Source organism: Pangasianodon hypophthalmus, chromosome 23 (genome assembly GCF_027358585.1).
Source record: "Pangasianodon hypophthalmus isolate fPanHyp1 chromosome 23, fPanHyp1.pri, whole genome shotgun sequence".
NCBI lineage: Eukaryota > Metazoa > Chordata > Actinopteri > Siluriformes > Pangasiidae > Pangasianodon > Pangasianodon hypophthalmus.
The window spans coordinates 8,747,913-8,765,531 of NC_069732.1; the positions used below are offsets into that span (position 1 = coordinate 8,747,913).

At 37.8% G+C, this 17,619-nt stretch overlaps 1 protein-coding gene across 1 annotated transcript; it reads right to left on the reverse strand.

The window, feature by feature from the left end:
• Positions 1–1,597: 1,597 nt before the first annotated feature.
• stmn2b (stathmin 2b) lies at positions 1,598–9,875 on the reverse strand. The gene is made up of 5 exons (XM_026930093.3): positions 9,705–9,875; positions 5,760–5,855; positions 5,335–5,510; positions 4,857–5,048; positions 1,598–2,982 (listed from the first exon to the last, which is right to left on the reverse strand). Exons 1-5 carry the CDS (start codon positions 9,721–9,723, stop codon positions 2,905–2,907), a joined length of 561 nt encoding a protein of 186 aa, XP_026785894.1. The 5' UTR covers positions 9,724–9,875; the 3' UTR covers positions 1,598–2,904.
• Positions 9,876–17,619: the final 7,744 nt, after the last annotated feature.

The following is a 17,619-nucleotide window of genomic DNA, read 5'->3' on the forward strand; positions in this document are numbered from 1 at the left end:
GAGTGCGTGGGAAGGAGAGCGTGAGCGAGAGCCAGAGCAGAGAGGGATGAAGGAATGAGTAGATGAAGATGAAGAAGGAGAGAGAGAGAGAGAGAGAGAGAGAGAGGAAGCGGCTGTGTGCTGCAGATTTGCCCTGGAGCCTTCGCAGCAGCACACACAGCTCCTGGATTGTAGGACTCCCACGCTACTGCAAGCTCTGTGCAACTTCCAGCCAGGTCCGTAAAACAGATTCTCCTCCTACGCACACCATGATGCCAAGATACACTTTTACTCTCTCAATCTATTCATCTTTTTTTTCTGTCTGCCCTCTTTCTCCATCCCATCTCCTGCCACACTATAAGATCTGCATATTTATGAAGCCATAGGTCTCACAAGAAACACCAGTGATGTTGAGTCAGAGTAAACGCAGTGAATGTGGCACGCAGTGCATCAGACTGCCGCAGTGACTTGTTATGAAGTGTTTTGTCGACACCTGCTGGTGACATGTGGTATTACACTGTCAAACTTACAGGTTGGGCTTCACTGTTTAACAGTAAAGTATTGTTTTATTTCTGTACCGTGTTTAGTGTTAAACATTATGCATTATAAATGTAGGACAATATGAGTCTTATATATCACCTGGACATCTACACTGTAAAAAGTAATATGCGGTATCTCCTTAAAAATGTGAGGCAACAATATTACACACTATATTACCTACAATATTAAAAACTAAAATTCTGAGTAATTTTCTTACCTCCCATCATTCTTTTCTGCAGGAGTCAGTGTGTCAGTGTTCCTTCTGAATAATCACCACAAAGAGATGGCTCAGATCGCTCTTTGTATGTATGTTATTTCCATAGTCGAGATATCTTTCACAAATATTACTAAATTAATACATAATTTGTTTATGTTAGATAATGACTGATGTATTATTGTGTCTCTTCTTAGATGTTAATGACTGAAGTATTAATGTATCTTTTCCTATCAGGAAATGATGATCTGGAACAATAGCGTAATGTGAAACACATGATAACTCATGATATTACCAATGACTAGATAACTATTGGTTCACCAAGAGACATACTGTATAATTATTACTTTATTCATAATGAAATATCAAACCATTACTGTGTTATTACTTACTGAGTAATTACCCAGTATTCACTAGTAGGTAATAATAGTGAATTAGGTATTAATATAGTACTACTCATTCATTCCTGCTTAGTCCCACTTAATGCTGGACACATAAAAAGAGACTGGCAAAGGATTGACTGTTTATAGCTGCTATAACATAAGTGACAACATGAACTTACTTTTTCTCATGAATGTTCCACAACATTAAATCTAACTAAATGGATAAAAAGTGCAACAGGTGGTTCAGTTAAAAAAATTATAAATTATAATCATTGGCATATTGCTGTGGTATAAGAGGATTAACACACTTCGGGTGTGCTGTTATAAATAATAATCAACACCAACCTGTCTTGGATAATTTTCCCATAATCCAATTATTTCCTATTTCATTTTCATAATGAAAAAAAATGTTCTTCATAGAAAAGTACAAAAAATAACTAAGAAGAAATAAGAAAGAAAGTAAACAGCCACAGACACATGCTGTCATTCACAGAACCCCAAACCTTTATTCACCACAGCTTGCTCACATCGATACATGTGTTAAGGGAAGAAAGCACATGAACAGGAGAAAGGATGCAGAAGGAAGGTCTGTGACACGGGGATGTCTCAAATCCCCTGCTCACACAAGAGCACTGACACACTCCCTGTGGTCCACCAATGTCTCTTTGGACACATACACACACTTACACACGGGCACACACACTTCACTATGGATGATAATGTGAGGTCACGTTGTTCTCCATCGTGCCTCTGTGGTGTCCATCAGTAAGGATGCGCTACCTCCAGACATCCAGCAGTCCCTGATAGGCCTCTATGGCTACAACTTTAGTTTCTCTCTGGCATGCTTTGATTAGAACAAACCACTACAGAATGGAAAATTGTGAGACTATACATGGGTGGCACTGCAGTGGCCATGAGGCACAGATGTCACATCACATAATCAAGTACTGTAACTGAAGATTTATCGAGCTCCTCCTGAGCAGGATGTCATCTTTGCTAAATCCCATGTGCATTTATTCATGGTGTGTATGTATGTATGTATGTATGTATGTATGTATGTAGGTATGTATGAATATATGTATGACTTATATATTGGGGTTTGTGTGTGTGTGTGTGTGTGTGTGTATGTGTGTGTGTGTGTGTCCATAAATAAATAGTGTGTGTGGTGATCTAACTCTCATGAGAATCAGAAATGTCAGAAATGCGTGCGTGATGTGATGTGACTAAATATGTTCTTCACACCCACATACACACACATAAAACATGGCCATTTGGGGCTGAAGAGGTGAAACTGCGAAATATCAGCTAGCCAGCAAATTCACAAACACCAAAGCCTGTTACAAGAGAAACTGCAGCAGATTGGAGAGATACAGCAAGAAGAAATTAATACATCCATCGATATAGAGAGAGAAAACTATAAAATGGCACAATGCAATACTTTTGTCGCCTCATATATATAAAACGAAAAAGGAAGTATTTACAGAAAAAGAAAAATCAATACCCACTTTGACTTGTTTCATTTTGAATCGAGCAAAAACATTCTTTTTTAGGGAGCAGTAGGATGCATGATGCTTCTGGGTTTCATTTTTCACTTTTTTTGCGAGGATGGGAAGAGGGGAAGATGGGATAAGAATGTGCTGTTGGTGCAGACTGGGGTTTGTCCTTCTCCCTCGGGTTAGGAAGTGGGGAGTGGGGGAGTGTGTGTGTATGAGACTCTTTCTCTACGTGGGACTGGGTAATAAGGAGAGAGGGTCTCTGACTTAGTCAGGTGGGTGATGCGGGGGCATATTAGAACTGGAGATCTTCGTCTCCGCTCAGCTCGTCCCGCAGTTCCTTGTTCCTGCGTACCACCTGGGCATGTCTCTCCTGTACACACACACACAGAGCCACAAATAAACATTACATTATGCTTTACAATGTAATCCATGTGTCATGGTTTTTTTCCTTTCCTCTACCCTCTACCATTCTAGTAAAAGTTATTTATAGCAACAGTTCTTTAATCATTTTCCGTTGCAGCCACAAAGAACTGCATTTTGTACCACTAATGTTTACAGTATGTGTTGCAGCATGGGAAAATCTTTCAAATGGTGAAATTTTGACATAGTTATGAAAACTACTCCATGAAATGAACTGTGGTGAATTATATTTTGCTTGTATCTCAACCAGAAGTAAAGTTTTAGCATTTTAAAGTCTGGTTACCTGCAATTAGAAGATTTCTTTCCAATTCCACTGAAAGACAGCAACACACCAATTGTCTAAAAGTGTCTATCATTTTTGCTGCTGTGTTTGTTTAACTGCCTCCTTGCAGAAAGTAAATAATAAAATGATTTCTAATTTAGTAGTTTCAAAACCACACACCTAAATTCAGTATAGGACTCGTGACTGAGCCGCTATCGAGCTACATTTCTTTGAGGTGCACTGTTTCAACTGAAATGCAATGAAGATTACTGCATTATTTGAAGTAAAGCTATGATGTGCTTAGTGTTTAGCTCTGCCACATTTAAAACACGGCACACTGAAAGGCAGCACAGCTGAGCTGATTACATTTCAAAGTGACTTGTATCTATTCACAACTGCCATGAAAACAATGCAGTGAAGGATTTATTATGCAAGAAATAAAACAAATTTGGTGGACGGTTATAAGAAAGGAATCAACAATGGGGTGGTGTGATATGGCCTGACACTGAAGTTGATTATTTTCCAAAAACAGCAGTCGTGAAATGTTTTATTCCTCTTATACCACAGTAATTTGTCAATTATTATTATTTTAAACTTATTAATGAGTGACATGCCATACTTTGTAACAGTTTATAGTATTTATTGTCCCTGTTATTACTTACTTTACAAAAGCTATAAACAGTTGTTCCCACACCAGTTTCTCTTTTTTGTCTCTCTTAATGTTAATAAGACAAAAAAAAAAAAATAAAATAAAAAACACAGCTTGTCATGTGACTGATAAACTAGAATATAAAGCTCTAGCACTGGAGATTTCTTCCATAAATAAACATCACCACATAGAAAACTTCAGCACATCCACAATTATACTCTTGTTTTATTAAATAACAACACATTTTTATGTTTATTTTAGGCTTAATCAGCCATGCAAGTCCTTGTTTTACGTTGTTACTACAGAAATGATAATGCATTAGGATGAGTACATTAATATAAACCTGTGATTTCAATTACAGTCTGAACTACTGCCAGTTGCTCTTATAGAAAATTAATCAACACCTTCTGACCAATCAGATTTAAGAATTCAACACAGCTGTGGTATATACTGTATATATTTGTTTCATCTTGGCATATTTTATATATGTCACTTTTAAAAAGCAGTGTCATGGCCATTCGTGCTTTCCCTTGTCATCCATGTACATAAAATTAGTGCTGTTATGACTATAGGTAGAAGAAAAATACAACCTACAGGATGATATTTGGACAAATTAAATCATTTAAAATGTGGCTGGTAGGTTGGTTGTGGGGCATAATTTTTGATTTACAACAGCTGGACATAGCATTAGACCTAAGCTATTTAGTGTGTTACTCTATTTAGTGTGTTCTACATAAATGTATGATTCCAACATGCCTCTAAAGGATGATTACAACATGCCTCTAGCCCCTTCTACCGATAGCATATTGCAGTTCAAATAACTTTTTGAAATTCAATTTAGTCTAAATAAATTTAGTTCCTCATCATATTCAGGAAGGTGCAGTTTTTTTTCTTTACTAACGGAAATCCTCACCTTCTCCTGTAGGCGCTCCAGCATAGCTGTGAGCAGAGCCTCGCGGTTCTTGCTGATGTGCTCCATCTTCATGGTGAGTTTCTCCTCTGCCATCTTGCTGAAGTTGCTGTTTTCCTCCATGGCCTTGAGCAGCACATCGCGCTCGTGCTCACGCTTCTCAGCCAGTGCCTTTAGCACCTGAGACTCCTGAGACTGCAGACAGAAAGAGAAGAGTAAAAACAGAGGGGGAGGGGGAGGGGGAGAGGAACAGAGAAAGACCAGATAGACAAATTAAATGTGAAGAAAATTGAATGATGACTGGCTACTCAATTCCTACCAGAAAGTCCTGATCAATAACTGAGAAAGCAAAAATTTGACATGACTTAGCAGATACTGCTATAACAAAAAAATCAATGATGGATTGTATAAATCAAGACAAATTTCAGGTCCAGAAAGCAAGTTTCTGAATAAACACTGATGAATCAGATGTGTCACTCACTTTCCTTCGGTCCTCAGCTGCCTCCAGCTTCTTCTGAATGTCTTCCAGGGAGACGTCCCTCTTCTTGGGGGGAGAGGTGATACTGTAGCCCCCGTCAGATGTAGGGGATGGCGGTTTCAGGATCACTTCGAAGGCTTGTCCAGAGGCTCGCTTGTTAATGGGCGTGACCTTCATGTCTGAGGACAGACAAGGCACAGTCAGACATATGGACAACAAGTAATTCAACATATGTATCCATTAAACAACATTATAAAGCAATCTAATGCAGCTCTGAGACATTTATTGGCCTCAATAAAATGTTAATGTCTCCCCAATATTTCTTGCTGGCACGTAGACCCCAATCTGTACATGTTAAAATGTCTCCTCTACCAATTTGCTGTACATGCTGTACATGTTAGAAGTTACATAACTTTTTCATTTCCTACCTTCGAACTCGCCCATCATCTTGTTCCGGGCCTCTGGGTACAAGCAGGAGCAGATGAGGGAGACAAGGGACAGCTCCTTCATCTTCTCTTTGTAAGCTGCAGCAAAACACACCACATCAAATAAGCCCTTGTCCCAGATCTGTTATCTCTTTATATCAGCGAATATATGCAAAATGGGTATTCATTTTCAATTGGGATGAAAACAGCATCACAGCAGGCTCTCAGAGGGCTGAATTAGCAGCAGCATTGTTTCCAATTATGTGCACAGTTTTTATAGCTGAGGAAGAGGCTTGATGTCTTCAAAAGGTCCTGAATTTCAAAAAAGCATATTCCCCATAGGCTTCCTCCTCCCTCCTTGGACGTATGTTAAATTATTTATTTACTCAGCAGGCGTCCAACTGCATGACTCCACTGCGATTCTCTTTTTTTTTTGTTTTTGAGATTTGATTATGCAAGTTGGCAGGATGATAACCTACATAATGACTCTTTCTAGTTCATTGGTTTTGCTGAGTTGTTAGAAATTGTGTGGGTCTGTGTAGGATGATATTGATATTACACATTACAGGAACTCTGCATCCTCCCCACATATGAGTATCAGCTGATAAATCTGTCCTTTGACATGTGTTTAGTTTTGAATTTTTATGAATCCAACCCTATTTTCTCATCACAATGGTGTCCCAGTGCCCTGTCCCAGTGCTCCAGCCATTTCCAGAACTCTCCTGCACACTCTTATCACCATAATAACCCAATACACTGAAGAAGCAGAAGTCAGAAGCAACAAAGACAGGGGTGGTGCCCCACTGGGATTAAAAGCCACAGGCAGGCGAATGGAAGCTGTCCGCCTTTGGTGGTGTGGAGCCCTAATTTGTAATTACCAGCATGAACCATTTGAGTGAGCAGAGCAGTGGTGGGGGTTTGGTGGCAGAATACTAAGCATGCATACTGAGCATTCGGATATGTGAAGTCACCATGCCTCTTTCCACGTCTCAGTCAGGATGAAAGGAGAATGATTGGCAGTTCAGTGGAGCGTTTAATTTAGATCTTCTGATGAGGAGGTCAGAAAGGGAACTCCAGACAGGCCAAATGTCTGTGCTGTGTAAAATCTGTTATAATTACTGAGTGTCACATAGTCAATATCAAGAGAACAACCAGCAAATCATCAGAGACCACACCCATACACTGACCACTGTGTTATAACTGCACAATAATCTTTTTTATATTAATAAAAGAATAAGATAAAATACGTGCAGATATGAGACAATGAGCAATCGTGCGCTATGAATGCAATAAATAATGCATTTGGATTTAATTCCATCTACAAAGTGACATAAGGAGCACAGCGTTTAAATTAAAAGAGTGACCACAAAAGCCATATCAGTAAGAAAATGGCTGTCTTTGTGTGGCACGTTTGATAATGAATCAGCTTGGCCAGTCCAGAAATCAATAATCTGACCCTCCCCACATACACCCTATGTCCTGCAGACATAAAACCATTATGAAAGGAAGGATCATACTGTTTTATATTTCCTGTGGCGCTAGATTGAGAATAAACATTAGTGGTGCATGGTAGAAAAGCTTGTGAGACACAGCAGCTAAACCCAAAGGGCAAATACATCAAACAAAAACTTGGTCATTGGTGCCTATGCATTTATAACTATCAAACAATGCAGGGTGCTTGTGCATTTGTGACCCTGAAACTGTCTTGTTTAATTGCGTGTTTGGATTAGATTTCTTACACCTAATGTGAGCTGTAGACTCAAAATGGAATGAAAACTGGACTCTGCTTATGAATACAGAGCACTGAGATCATGACTCTTGGAATTTCTGAATAATGCAATTTAGTGCATGTAATTGCCAAAATATTCATTTTTAGAGCTCACTAAGGAGTGCTTCATAATTCCTCTAAAGTTCCTAATACGTAGTGGATTTGGTCAAAATACCTACACCATGATAATTTAAATCATTTAAATCATTTAAATCAACATATGATTCATTAAATCTGCATGAACTGCCACCTGTGATTTGAGATGTGATTTGAGGTCATATTTCATGGTTGTCAGCTGTCACCCTGTGCCACCCATGTAAAAATATATAAACAATGTTTTTTTAATAAGGGCAGAATACATCCATCATCAAAGTTATTTAATAAATACATTAAGATGCTTTGTGATTAAAGCCATAAAGTAAAATCTAAGGATTTCTAGGATGTTACAGATGAAAGTGCTTTATCTGCTGTGCAGGCGAAGCAAGAAGCACTCTACAATTTTTACAACCTCTACATTTATTACTGTATTACACTGCAGCTACTCCCTAGACTAGGCTGTGGTGTAATGTTATTATTCACTTCCAGGTCATCAGTTCTGAAAGCAGTAAGACGCCTGGAAATTATACCTGCACCCCTAACTGACAAGATCTACCCAAAGGTTTATAAATATTTCATCAATTGACTGGCACACGTTGCCTCATTAGTTGGAATTTACCCAAAAACCTGCAAAAAAAAAAGCCCTTTCCTGTTGTCCTTCAAGATAAATGACACAAAAGAAACACATTAGACCAGTATATACTTTTACTATGCAAGTCCAAATGGTGAGTAGACTTCATTTTCTCTACAGCACCATCTCAGCTTAAAACCACCTCAGACTTTTTAATTAAAATCAAATCATTGCTGCTTTATTGATGTAGGCTATTTCAGTGCAATAATCCAGAACTGCAGTCACAATGACATTTTTTAAACAAAGCAAGGGAATCACAATCTCCATTAATTTTGTTTATAGATCTCTAATATGTTATTTTGGGGTGAATTGTCACTTTGTGGTTCTCAGTGAATTCCCAATCATCATATTTTGTTGTTTTAGGTGTCAGGAGAAGAAAATCAATCTAGCGAGCAGGCCCACAGCCCCAGCATCCACCCATCATGACTCAAAGATGCCAGCGTCTGATCCGCCCCACTCTACTCGCCCAAATCTATGCAAGCAATAAAACACGTCTAATGGTGAGACGACTTCAGGGCACATTTCCATGACATTCTTCTCTGATAGCTTGCATGCATCCCTCTCTCCACCCATCAATCATGGCTCCTGACAGCAGCTTTCAGGTCAGAAATCCATGCACATGAATAGAAAAGAACTGCTCATGAATAAATCATGTACATCGCCTGTATCTTGTAAGGTTGTAGGCCTGTGCTTTAATGCAAATAAAAGCCAGATGCCAGCATTAAGGTCATTTCACAAATTCTACAATGGATATTAAAAATTAGGACTATATGTGACCAAATAAATATGATGTAGTCAGTAACAAAATGTCGGCGTGGCACCACAAATTCGCCATGTCGGGGATTAAGGTGCGACAGCATGAGAATTCGGTTCTGACAGCATCGCATCCGGTTTAATCGCTTCAGAAAAGAGTGGGTGGACAAAAACGGATCATGTGTAGGTTCCGAAGAGTCCACTGTCCGTTATTGTGCTGCTGAAGTCGATCATAAACGGAGAGCGTGATCTTGGGTGGGGTCCCTTCTGCATCATGCTGGAGAAAGAAGCCTGTGATGGGCAGGTGCAGCAGCATCCAGCCCGGAATTTAACGCCTTTTAACGGGCTCGAGAGCTTTTTATCTCCACACACACTTCACACATAATAATCACAGCATGCAATAAGCATATTTTCCGAAATCAGTTAAAGTACTGACGCAAGTGATGCACAAAAGACCCAGATGACATCCAGACATTCATCAGCATACTCAAATGAATTAAAAATAGGTATTGTTACTATTATTATTGTTATTATTTTGCCATATTATGATAGTAAGCTAGGGAACGATGCGGTTTTGGATGTAGCCCATGCAGGCGGGGATGTTGTGCATCATGGGTGTCGTCTCCTCACTGTAACATCTCATACATCATTAATCCACAAAAAGGTAAAACAGGTTTCAAAAGCAGCCAGATTAACTTACCGACTGCGGTTTTGGCCATGGCTGGGGTTGTCGTTGCTGTTAGCGGAGAGGAGCTGTAGTTCCGGACGGTGTGGAGAAACGGGACTGCTCTGTAAGGCACTGAGTCAGCAGAACGGCGCTCTGAGGCGGAGGAGAGAGGAGACCGACAGCTCGAGATTATTAACACACGGCCGCGCGCTCCCGGTACCCTGGGCGCGCGCTTCAGTATGGTGCGCCAAATAGTCCATAAACGACTCATGTACACTCCAGGCACTGGGCCTCACTTATCAACCTGAATACGTATGAATTTATTTGTAAAATGTTCTCAGGTGCATTTACACAAGCAGTGTAGAGTTCATGAAAAGCGAGTGAGATCAGAAAAACAATCTGATCCTACAGGAGCTCCTGAGTTTGTGTAAATTTACGTTTAAGGAGACTCACTAACGTGAATCCTGACTGATCAGCTTCGAATTGTATAATTAGCATGAGATACTGCAATTTTATATAAAGATTATGCTGTCGAGCTTAAATAGCTTATTTATTTGAATTGCGCATACCAATGTAATGATTTTGTTTCATGATAATGACTTGAAAGAAAGCAATCAAAATAATTCCACAAATGAAGACAAACTAGAACTAGTCATTCAACTAGGATAAAAGAATGCCACTGTACAAAAGCAGGAAGAGTTAGAGTGTGTCTCTGGGAGCTGACAGCACTGCAATGGCTGAGCTGCATTATTGGAAGATTTAGCACATGCCAGGTTTAGCAGGCACTTTTTTTTTTCTGTTTAGTCGTCATTTTGTCATTTCAGCTCTCTGTGAGCTTTGGCTTTTATAGAGTTTTGTGGGTGTCACTAAATGTCGCTGTGCCATGTAGACGCTTGGTAAAGTTATGGGTGATTGGAATTTATCAAGATATGCACATGAGTACAAAGAAAATCTGGCAGGATTTTATATTTCTACACAACAGTACTAAAATATTGATGCTTGAGGCCCAATGTATCTGTCCAAAGGCAGGTGTTTGATAACCGTAAAACGTTGCCCCCAATTTCACCCATTCACTTTTTTATGGAGACAGGCAATATCCTGCACAGTAGGACATTTCTCAACTTTCTCACTATTCATAAACGAGAAAGGAATATTACCAGGTGTTGATCAGATTATTGAAAGTGGCATGGCAACTGTTGCTGAAATAAATGATTTGCTTTGGTGCAATGTGAACGTATCATTAACATTGGTGATCAAATTATGCTTAATGTGACAGGCTCACCGGTGGCTGATTTGGTGGTGATGTCACAGTGGATCTTAAGTCTCTCCTGGGAACACTGGGGTGAAGAAGGCATGGCACACACACAGACACACACATTCACAGACCTAGGAGCAATTTTAGCCAATCCACCATGGTTTGGGAGGAAACCAGAGAGCCCAGAGGAAACCCCACACGGACATGGGGAGAGCCGGAGAGCATCCAAAACTCTGCACAGACAGGAACCCAAACTCAAGATTGAACCAGGGGATTGAACCTCGAGCTGTGAGGTGGGATTTTCATTTTTGTGCATTGTAGGCTGATTACTAGATAATCTGTATTATATCTGAATTATATAATTATAATTATAGGCTGTTTCACAGTGTGCCACATAATTTGGCATATTTTATTGGCATCATTTTGTTCAGTGAGTCATACAATAAATACAGGCCTTAAGGCACCATTTGCAGCAAGCTTCATTTCAAAGCCAGAAACTAGATGAAAATTATGCACCCCTGGCATGTCAAATGTTTTGGTTAATTATCTTTGGTACACTGACAAATCTGCCTACCCAGTGTTTAATATCTGTTTTTAATATTTTTGGGGCGTTTATGAACCATGTGGCTTTCCATAGATAAAGGCTGCTGCACTCGCCCCTGCTGTAACACACTGGAGAATTCTGGATAAGACGCCAAAAATGTCTTCTCCGTGGTCTGTTTCCTGGCTAACATGGATCTACACACGATCATAAATCTAAACTACATTTAACTGTCTGCTAAAACCTTCATTCCCGTCATGTAGGTAGGCCATATCCCATAGCCCATATAATAAAGGTCTAGAGATCATGCTGTAGCTGCTGCTGTGTTTGACTTAAGTGCATCTTTATATTAACATTCAAGCAGGGTCACATCAATAATCTTCCTATATTCTTGTTAATGTACAAATGAAATCGCCCATGCTGTGGGCCTAACATGAATAATGAAAGAAGCAGTGTCTGTAGTATGAATAATAAAAGCTGTAGGGTCTGAGCTAAACAGCTGATGGGAAATTAAATAGCTGGTGCACAGCCAGAGCTATACACCACCAGTCACACACATTCATACACTATCAGTCACACACATTCATACACTACCAGTCACACACATTCATACACCACCAGTCACACACATTCATACACTATCAGTCACACACATTCATACACTACCAGTCACACACGTTCATACACTACCAGTCACACACATTCATAGAAGGTTTTTTTTATTTTTCATTTAAAAAAAAAAAATGACAACTAAGATATTAACACTATGAAATGCCATACAGTAACACATAGAGTTATGCAGTGATAAAAAATGTCTTAAACTAATACAAACTATTTTATATTTTGAAGCTTTGTACACTACTGGCATCTTCTCAACCAGCTTCATGAGGGAGCTTCACCCAGGAGGTTTTTCTTACACTTCTCTCACTGCTTCTCTTAGGTGTTCAGTGAAATTGACTTGTGTAATTTCAAACAATTACATGTTAAATAAATCAAAAACACATTTTGATTCAGAAATGAATGTATAATACACAAGCATGAACATTAACATTTTTATGCATATTTTTTTTTTTTTTACATTTGTCTTAGAAACAAACTTTAACCATAAACATTTAGCCAAAATGTCTTTAAGACAAAGAAAAAATATATATATTCAAGCTGTGTGTATGTGACATTGTGTGTGTGTGGCTGACATGAGCACTGAAAGTCATTTATATGAGCAAACATGTGGATCTTCTAAACTCTTGATTCTCAAACTGGGGACCAGCAGGGGTCTGTGAAGCATAGCCAGGGTGTCTGTGATGTCTTTATTTTGTTACAGTGGTGGAAAGCCTCACTAATTCAAAAACAGGCTGATAAAAAATGACACCTTAAATCTAATGACAATTTTAATAAAAAATCTCTTTTGTGAATGGAAAGGTCTTACATTTAAAAAGCTGTATGGGTCCAACACATAGCTAAGACATTACTGTACATACTGTCCAATAAACAATGAACCTAATGTTAAAATAGTTGGATTATGTTCAAAAAATAAATCTGTACTGAGGCAGTTCATTTATTATTATTATTATTATTATTATTATTATTATTATTATTATTATTATTACAGTTAAAGGGGTCCTGGCTGCAGAAAGTTTGAGAACCCCTGCTCTAAACTGCAGTTTTATTTCAAACCACAAGATGGTAGTAGTAGCCTTGGACCTACTATACTCAATAATTTGAATCAGAATAAATTCTTAAATAAAATGATTAATCCTTTGGCCACATTAACACCCCCAGGGCACTTTATTTTCTGCATTTACAGTTTCACTTAGTGCTGAAGTTGTGTTCCACCCTTCAATCTCACCAAAGCCCTACCCAACCCCCAAAAAGGACACCACCTGACATCACTTACACAAGCTGCTGCTACTCATCACAACTACGGTTGTCCAGCAGACAAGGCGATGGACAAACAAATACACTCATAGACAGATAGACCAACAAACAGATACATACACGTACAGAAATAGAACATTTTTACACTCATTCTTTATTATAAGGTTTTTACTCTTGTAGTTGTCTGTTTTTTTAATCATTTGTTTATATTTTATTGACAGGGATTTTATATATTTAGTCAAAGTGTTAAAATTTAACATTACATGCAAAAACTCCAATAGTCTAGTTATTAACATTATTAACACATTATGTTTATCTAACTAAACAGATCACTAATACATGCAATGGAACGCATTGAAAAACATCCCTCAGGCAAGATATGGAAATGAAGAGCACCTATCAAAAAAACAAAACAAAACATGCATATATCAAAACTGAAGTGAGGATGTGTTGCACCCAAAGCACCATCTCATCTGGCAAAAATTGCCATTTTTCATTTCTTCTAGTGTTTGGCATTATAAGTTTTGATTAAAAAGCATAGCTTCACTTATTTTAATGCAGCAGGGTACGTGCAACAAGAGGGCAAAACAAGGCAAATGTTAGGTGTTAGTCTAACTAGGTATCTATAAATTGATAACCCATATAGTTTACTTTCTACTTGTTCCCCTAATTTCTAATCTTCTTGTGTGCATAAATATTCATGAGGTCATTTGCATATGCCCAGGTATATGGTTTGTGTGTGTGTGCGCACACACAGTTCAGTTCAGTAATCATTCTGGGGTTTGTCAGCTCAGTTTTTGTGAGGGTTGGTCTAAGTGCTTTTATTTATAGGACTGCCATTTTCTGTTTGGAACCATATATGGTGTTATGTGTCATTAAGTAGTAATGATAACTTTTAGAAAATGTGTACTTTTTATAGTGTTGAGATTTATGTGGTTCATTTGAGCTCTCTTGCGTGAAATAAATAAGTAAGATTTTCTTAAAAACAAAGAAACAAAAGTTTTGGTTTACTTGTTTTATTTGTGCAATTTAACTCAAGTTATAGTAAAATTTACTGCTAGTTAAATTGTCTAAGACTTTATGTGTGGAAAACATTACCATGCTTTCCTTGAGCAAATCTCACTCCTTTTTTTTCAGTGTAGTACAACTCATGCATTCATGCATATAATAATATGCAGTATATAATATATTATATAAGCATACTGCATATATTACTTGCTAATGTTGATTTCTGCTGTTTTTAATCCTCTTTATCAGCTTAGATATTGCTTTTCCTTCATCTACACACCTTGGTGGATTTGATTAAACCCTGATTGAAGCGGGGGGAAAATACAGCTAAAAATCCAATTCTAGAAATTACAATCCAGTCCAATGGCATTAAATGGCTGAATTACCAACAGCACAGCATCCTTAAGAAGCTCAGAGGAAAACACTGCGCACCATTATGGCCACATGACTGTGCAGCTGTGTGAGAGCTCACATGCCACGGACTGTAAAAGGAGAAAGCATGCTGGCTCACAGACGACACAAGTCTGTTCAGGTTTCAGCGAAACTGCCTGCATGGTGTACCTTTATCTACATGCAAAGTGCATGCAGCTCCTTTATTTCTTTCCCTTCACGGCCAAAGAGACATTGTTTACAGATATTTTAGTCATAGTGAAGCCATATAACAAAGCTGCTGTACTACTCTCTACAAGGGAAAGTCTGTTTTACCCTGTGGGTGAAATCTGAGGATGTGACAGATGGGACATTTGCATTGTTGGAGTTCATATCCAAAGACGAAATGGCTTATGGCACTGGAGCAGGGCTTGTTGGAGGCAATGCTTGATTGAGTAGCTTGTGAAGAATGTCATTATGAAACTATCTATTTATCTTCATATTTCTTACTAACTTATGAAATAATTTCACAATTAGAGAATTATAAGAGATTATAAAAAATTGTTTTGTTATCAAGCCAAAGGGAAAGAGTGAAAGAATTCAAGGTATTCAATCAGATACAGTCCCAGATGGCTTGCTGATGTAAGTTTACCTCTGTACACCACCGTAGTGTATTTGAAATGAAGCAATCAAGAGGTGTCAGTGCAAGTGAAGGAGGCCATCATTAGGCTGAAAAAACAAAACAGGCCTGTCATGTAAAAAATGGCTGTAATTCCTAAATGGCTAAGGCAATATTTTTGTTAAACCCCTTTAATGAAAGCTGAAAGTCTACACTTTATTGACATCTTGATTGCTTCATTTCAAATCCATTGTGCTGAACACATGTACAGAGGCCAAATTACAAAAACTGTGTCATTTTTCAAATACTTATGGACATGACTGTATAGTAATGATTTTATTTTTTAAATTCAGCATTAAAAGCATTAGGTTTTTCCACCTACCATTTGTTGATTAAGAATATTGCAACTACACTTCTTAGGGAAATTTATAAAAATTTTATAATCAGATGTTTTTCTACCCATTAAGTTATTATATGAGAAATTACTCATAAATGTGATCTTTCTGAATGTTCTCATAATGCTAATAATTCCAGTCCTAGGAATTCCATGTCCTGTCTATTTTACATATCCAGTATGTTCATGTCCTAATTCAAGTCAGAGCTTCTTTTCAGATCTTTCATGAGTTGTGTCTGAGAGCCAGGAAATCCAATAACGGTATATGAACCATTGCTCTTAATAAATGGGGGAAATAGTCTATAAGAAATTTCCTATTACTACTGTATATTATCATAGGCTAAATTGGGACAATTATTTTTTTATGTATTGTATTCCCAATGTATTTTTATTAATTTAATTTATAAGCCATCATCTTCAGAGAGATTATATTTTAAGCTTGCTGTATCTTTAAAAGTCCTCATTCCCACATGTAGATTTTGCTGTGACTGGATTGGATAGCAGGCTGCTGACATTTCACAGTGCTGCCATTTTGCTCTGCTTCATGTCTGCTTGCACAACCAGGCTTTAGCTTTGCCTCACCACAAAACACACACAACAAAACACACACACACACACACACACAGTGTAGGCTTTGTAGTAACTTTATGTCATTAAGAGCTGTGTAATAGCGGTGTTTTCTCCTTACTGCAATCCTCCACCTCTCTGCCTGTGTGTGGATTCCATACAAGAATGAGTAGTTTCACTCATATCTATATTGCTTCATGAGGACGGGAACTCTTTTAATGCCTATAGATACACTTGACAACCTGAAGAACAAACTAAAACTATTTAAACTATTTAAACTATTTAGTTTGTTCTTCAGATCCACAGTTCTGGACACTGAATGAAATTTTGTGAGGTTTTTTTTGTTTTGTTTTGTAGTTTATGTTTGTATTATTTTTTAAACTTTTTTTGTCTTCAATTAAATGTCTTTTTCATTTCAAGTATATAATTGAATTGAAAGGCTCACTATTACATTTCATTGTGCAATTATACAGAATAATTGTTGACTTTGTCAAACACTGACTGTGACTGACTTCTGATTTATGAAGTGCCATTTGTTTAATGTGGTGGTGGTTTGTTGACTGAAAACAACAAAAGTGTACAGCATTGCTTTGAAGTAGTCCAGATCACTGGTAGTGTATTCTGAATACACGCCTCTACAATCTCTCAACATTCTCACTAATCTGCTGATTATGAGGAATTATTTCAAGGATGGATATTGCTTATGTAATGTGCCAGGGTTTTAGCACAGAGTTTTAACAGTTAGTCTGTAAACTAAATCGAACTGAAGTGAATGTGGCAGTAGACAATATGCCCAAAATATCGTAATACTTATATAATATTTCAAGATACACAATATGTGCCAGCAAAACTGCAAATAGTGCTACATTTGTTTAAAAAATAGCACTATGGACAACTTTGGTTCCAATGATTTAAAGTCTTGACCGTCTTGACCATATATATGTGTGTATAAAATATAGAAAATATATTTTACCAAAACAACATGGAAATGTTTTTATTTAGGTTATTTCCCAACTTTACCTTGGCTGCCTGCAACAATCACAAAGAATAGGGAACGCAGTAAAAACAGTCAGTCTGCCAAAAGATGTTTAAAGTCTTGCTAGCTCAGTGTACTTTTCTTACTACTGTAATCAAGATAGCAGCTGTCAAAATATTCAAAATATATAGTTATCAGTGAGCATGAACAAAAATCAATGACTGAGGGACTTTTACCTCAGGTGATGAGGCAGAGACTGATATGGATAGAGCTAATAATCAAAGTGAGGACTTACTGTCCATTGTAAACTTTACTTTTCTTTAAAATTACACATTACGAACATA

Excerpts from the sequence above, each read along its gene's own strand:
- stmn2b (XM_026930093.3), bottom strand. Across the intron at positions 5,049-5,334 it reads CAGCTGAGGACCGAAGGAAA|TCTCAGGAGTCTCAGGTGCT; the intron begins GTGAGTGACACA and ends TTCTGTCTGCAG. Across the intron at positions 2,983-4,856 it reads TGGAGCGCCTACAGGAGAAG|GAGAGACATGCCCAGGTGGT; the intron begins GTGAGGATTTCC and ends GTGTGTGTACAG.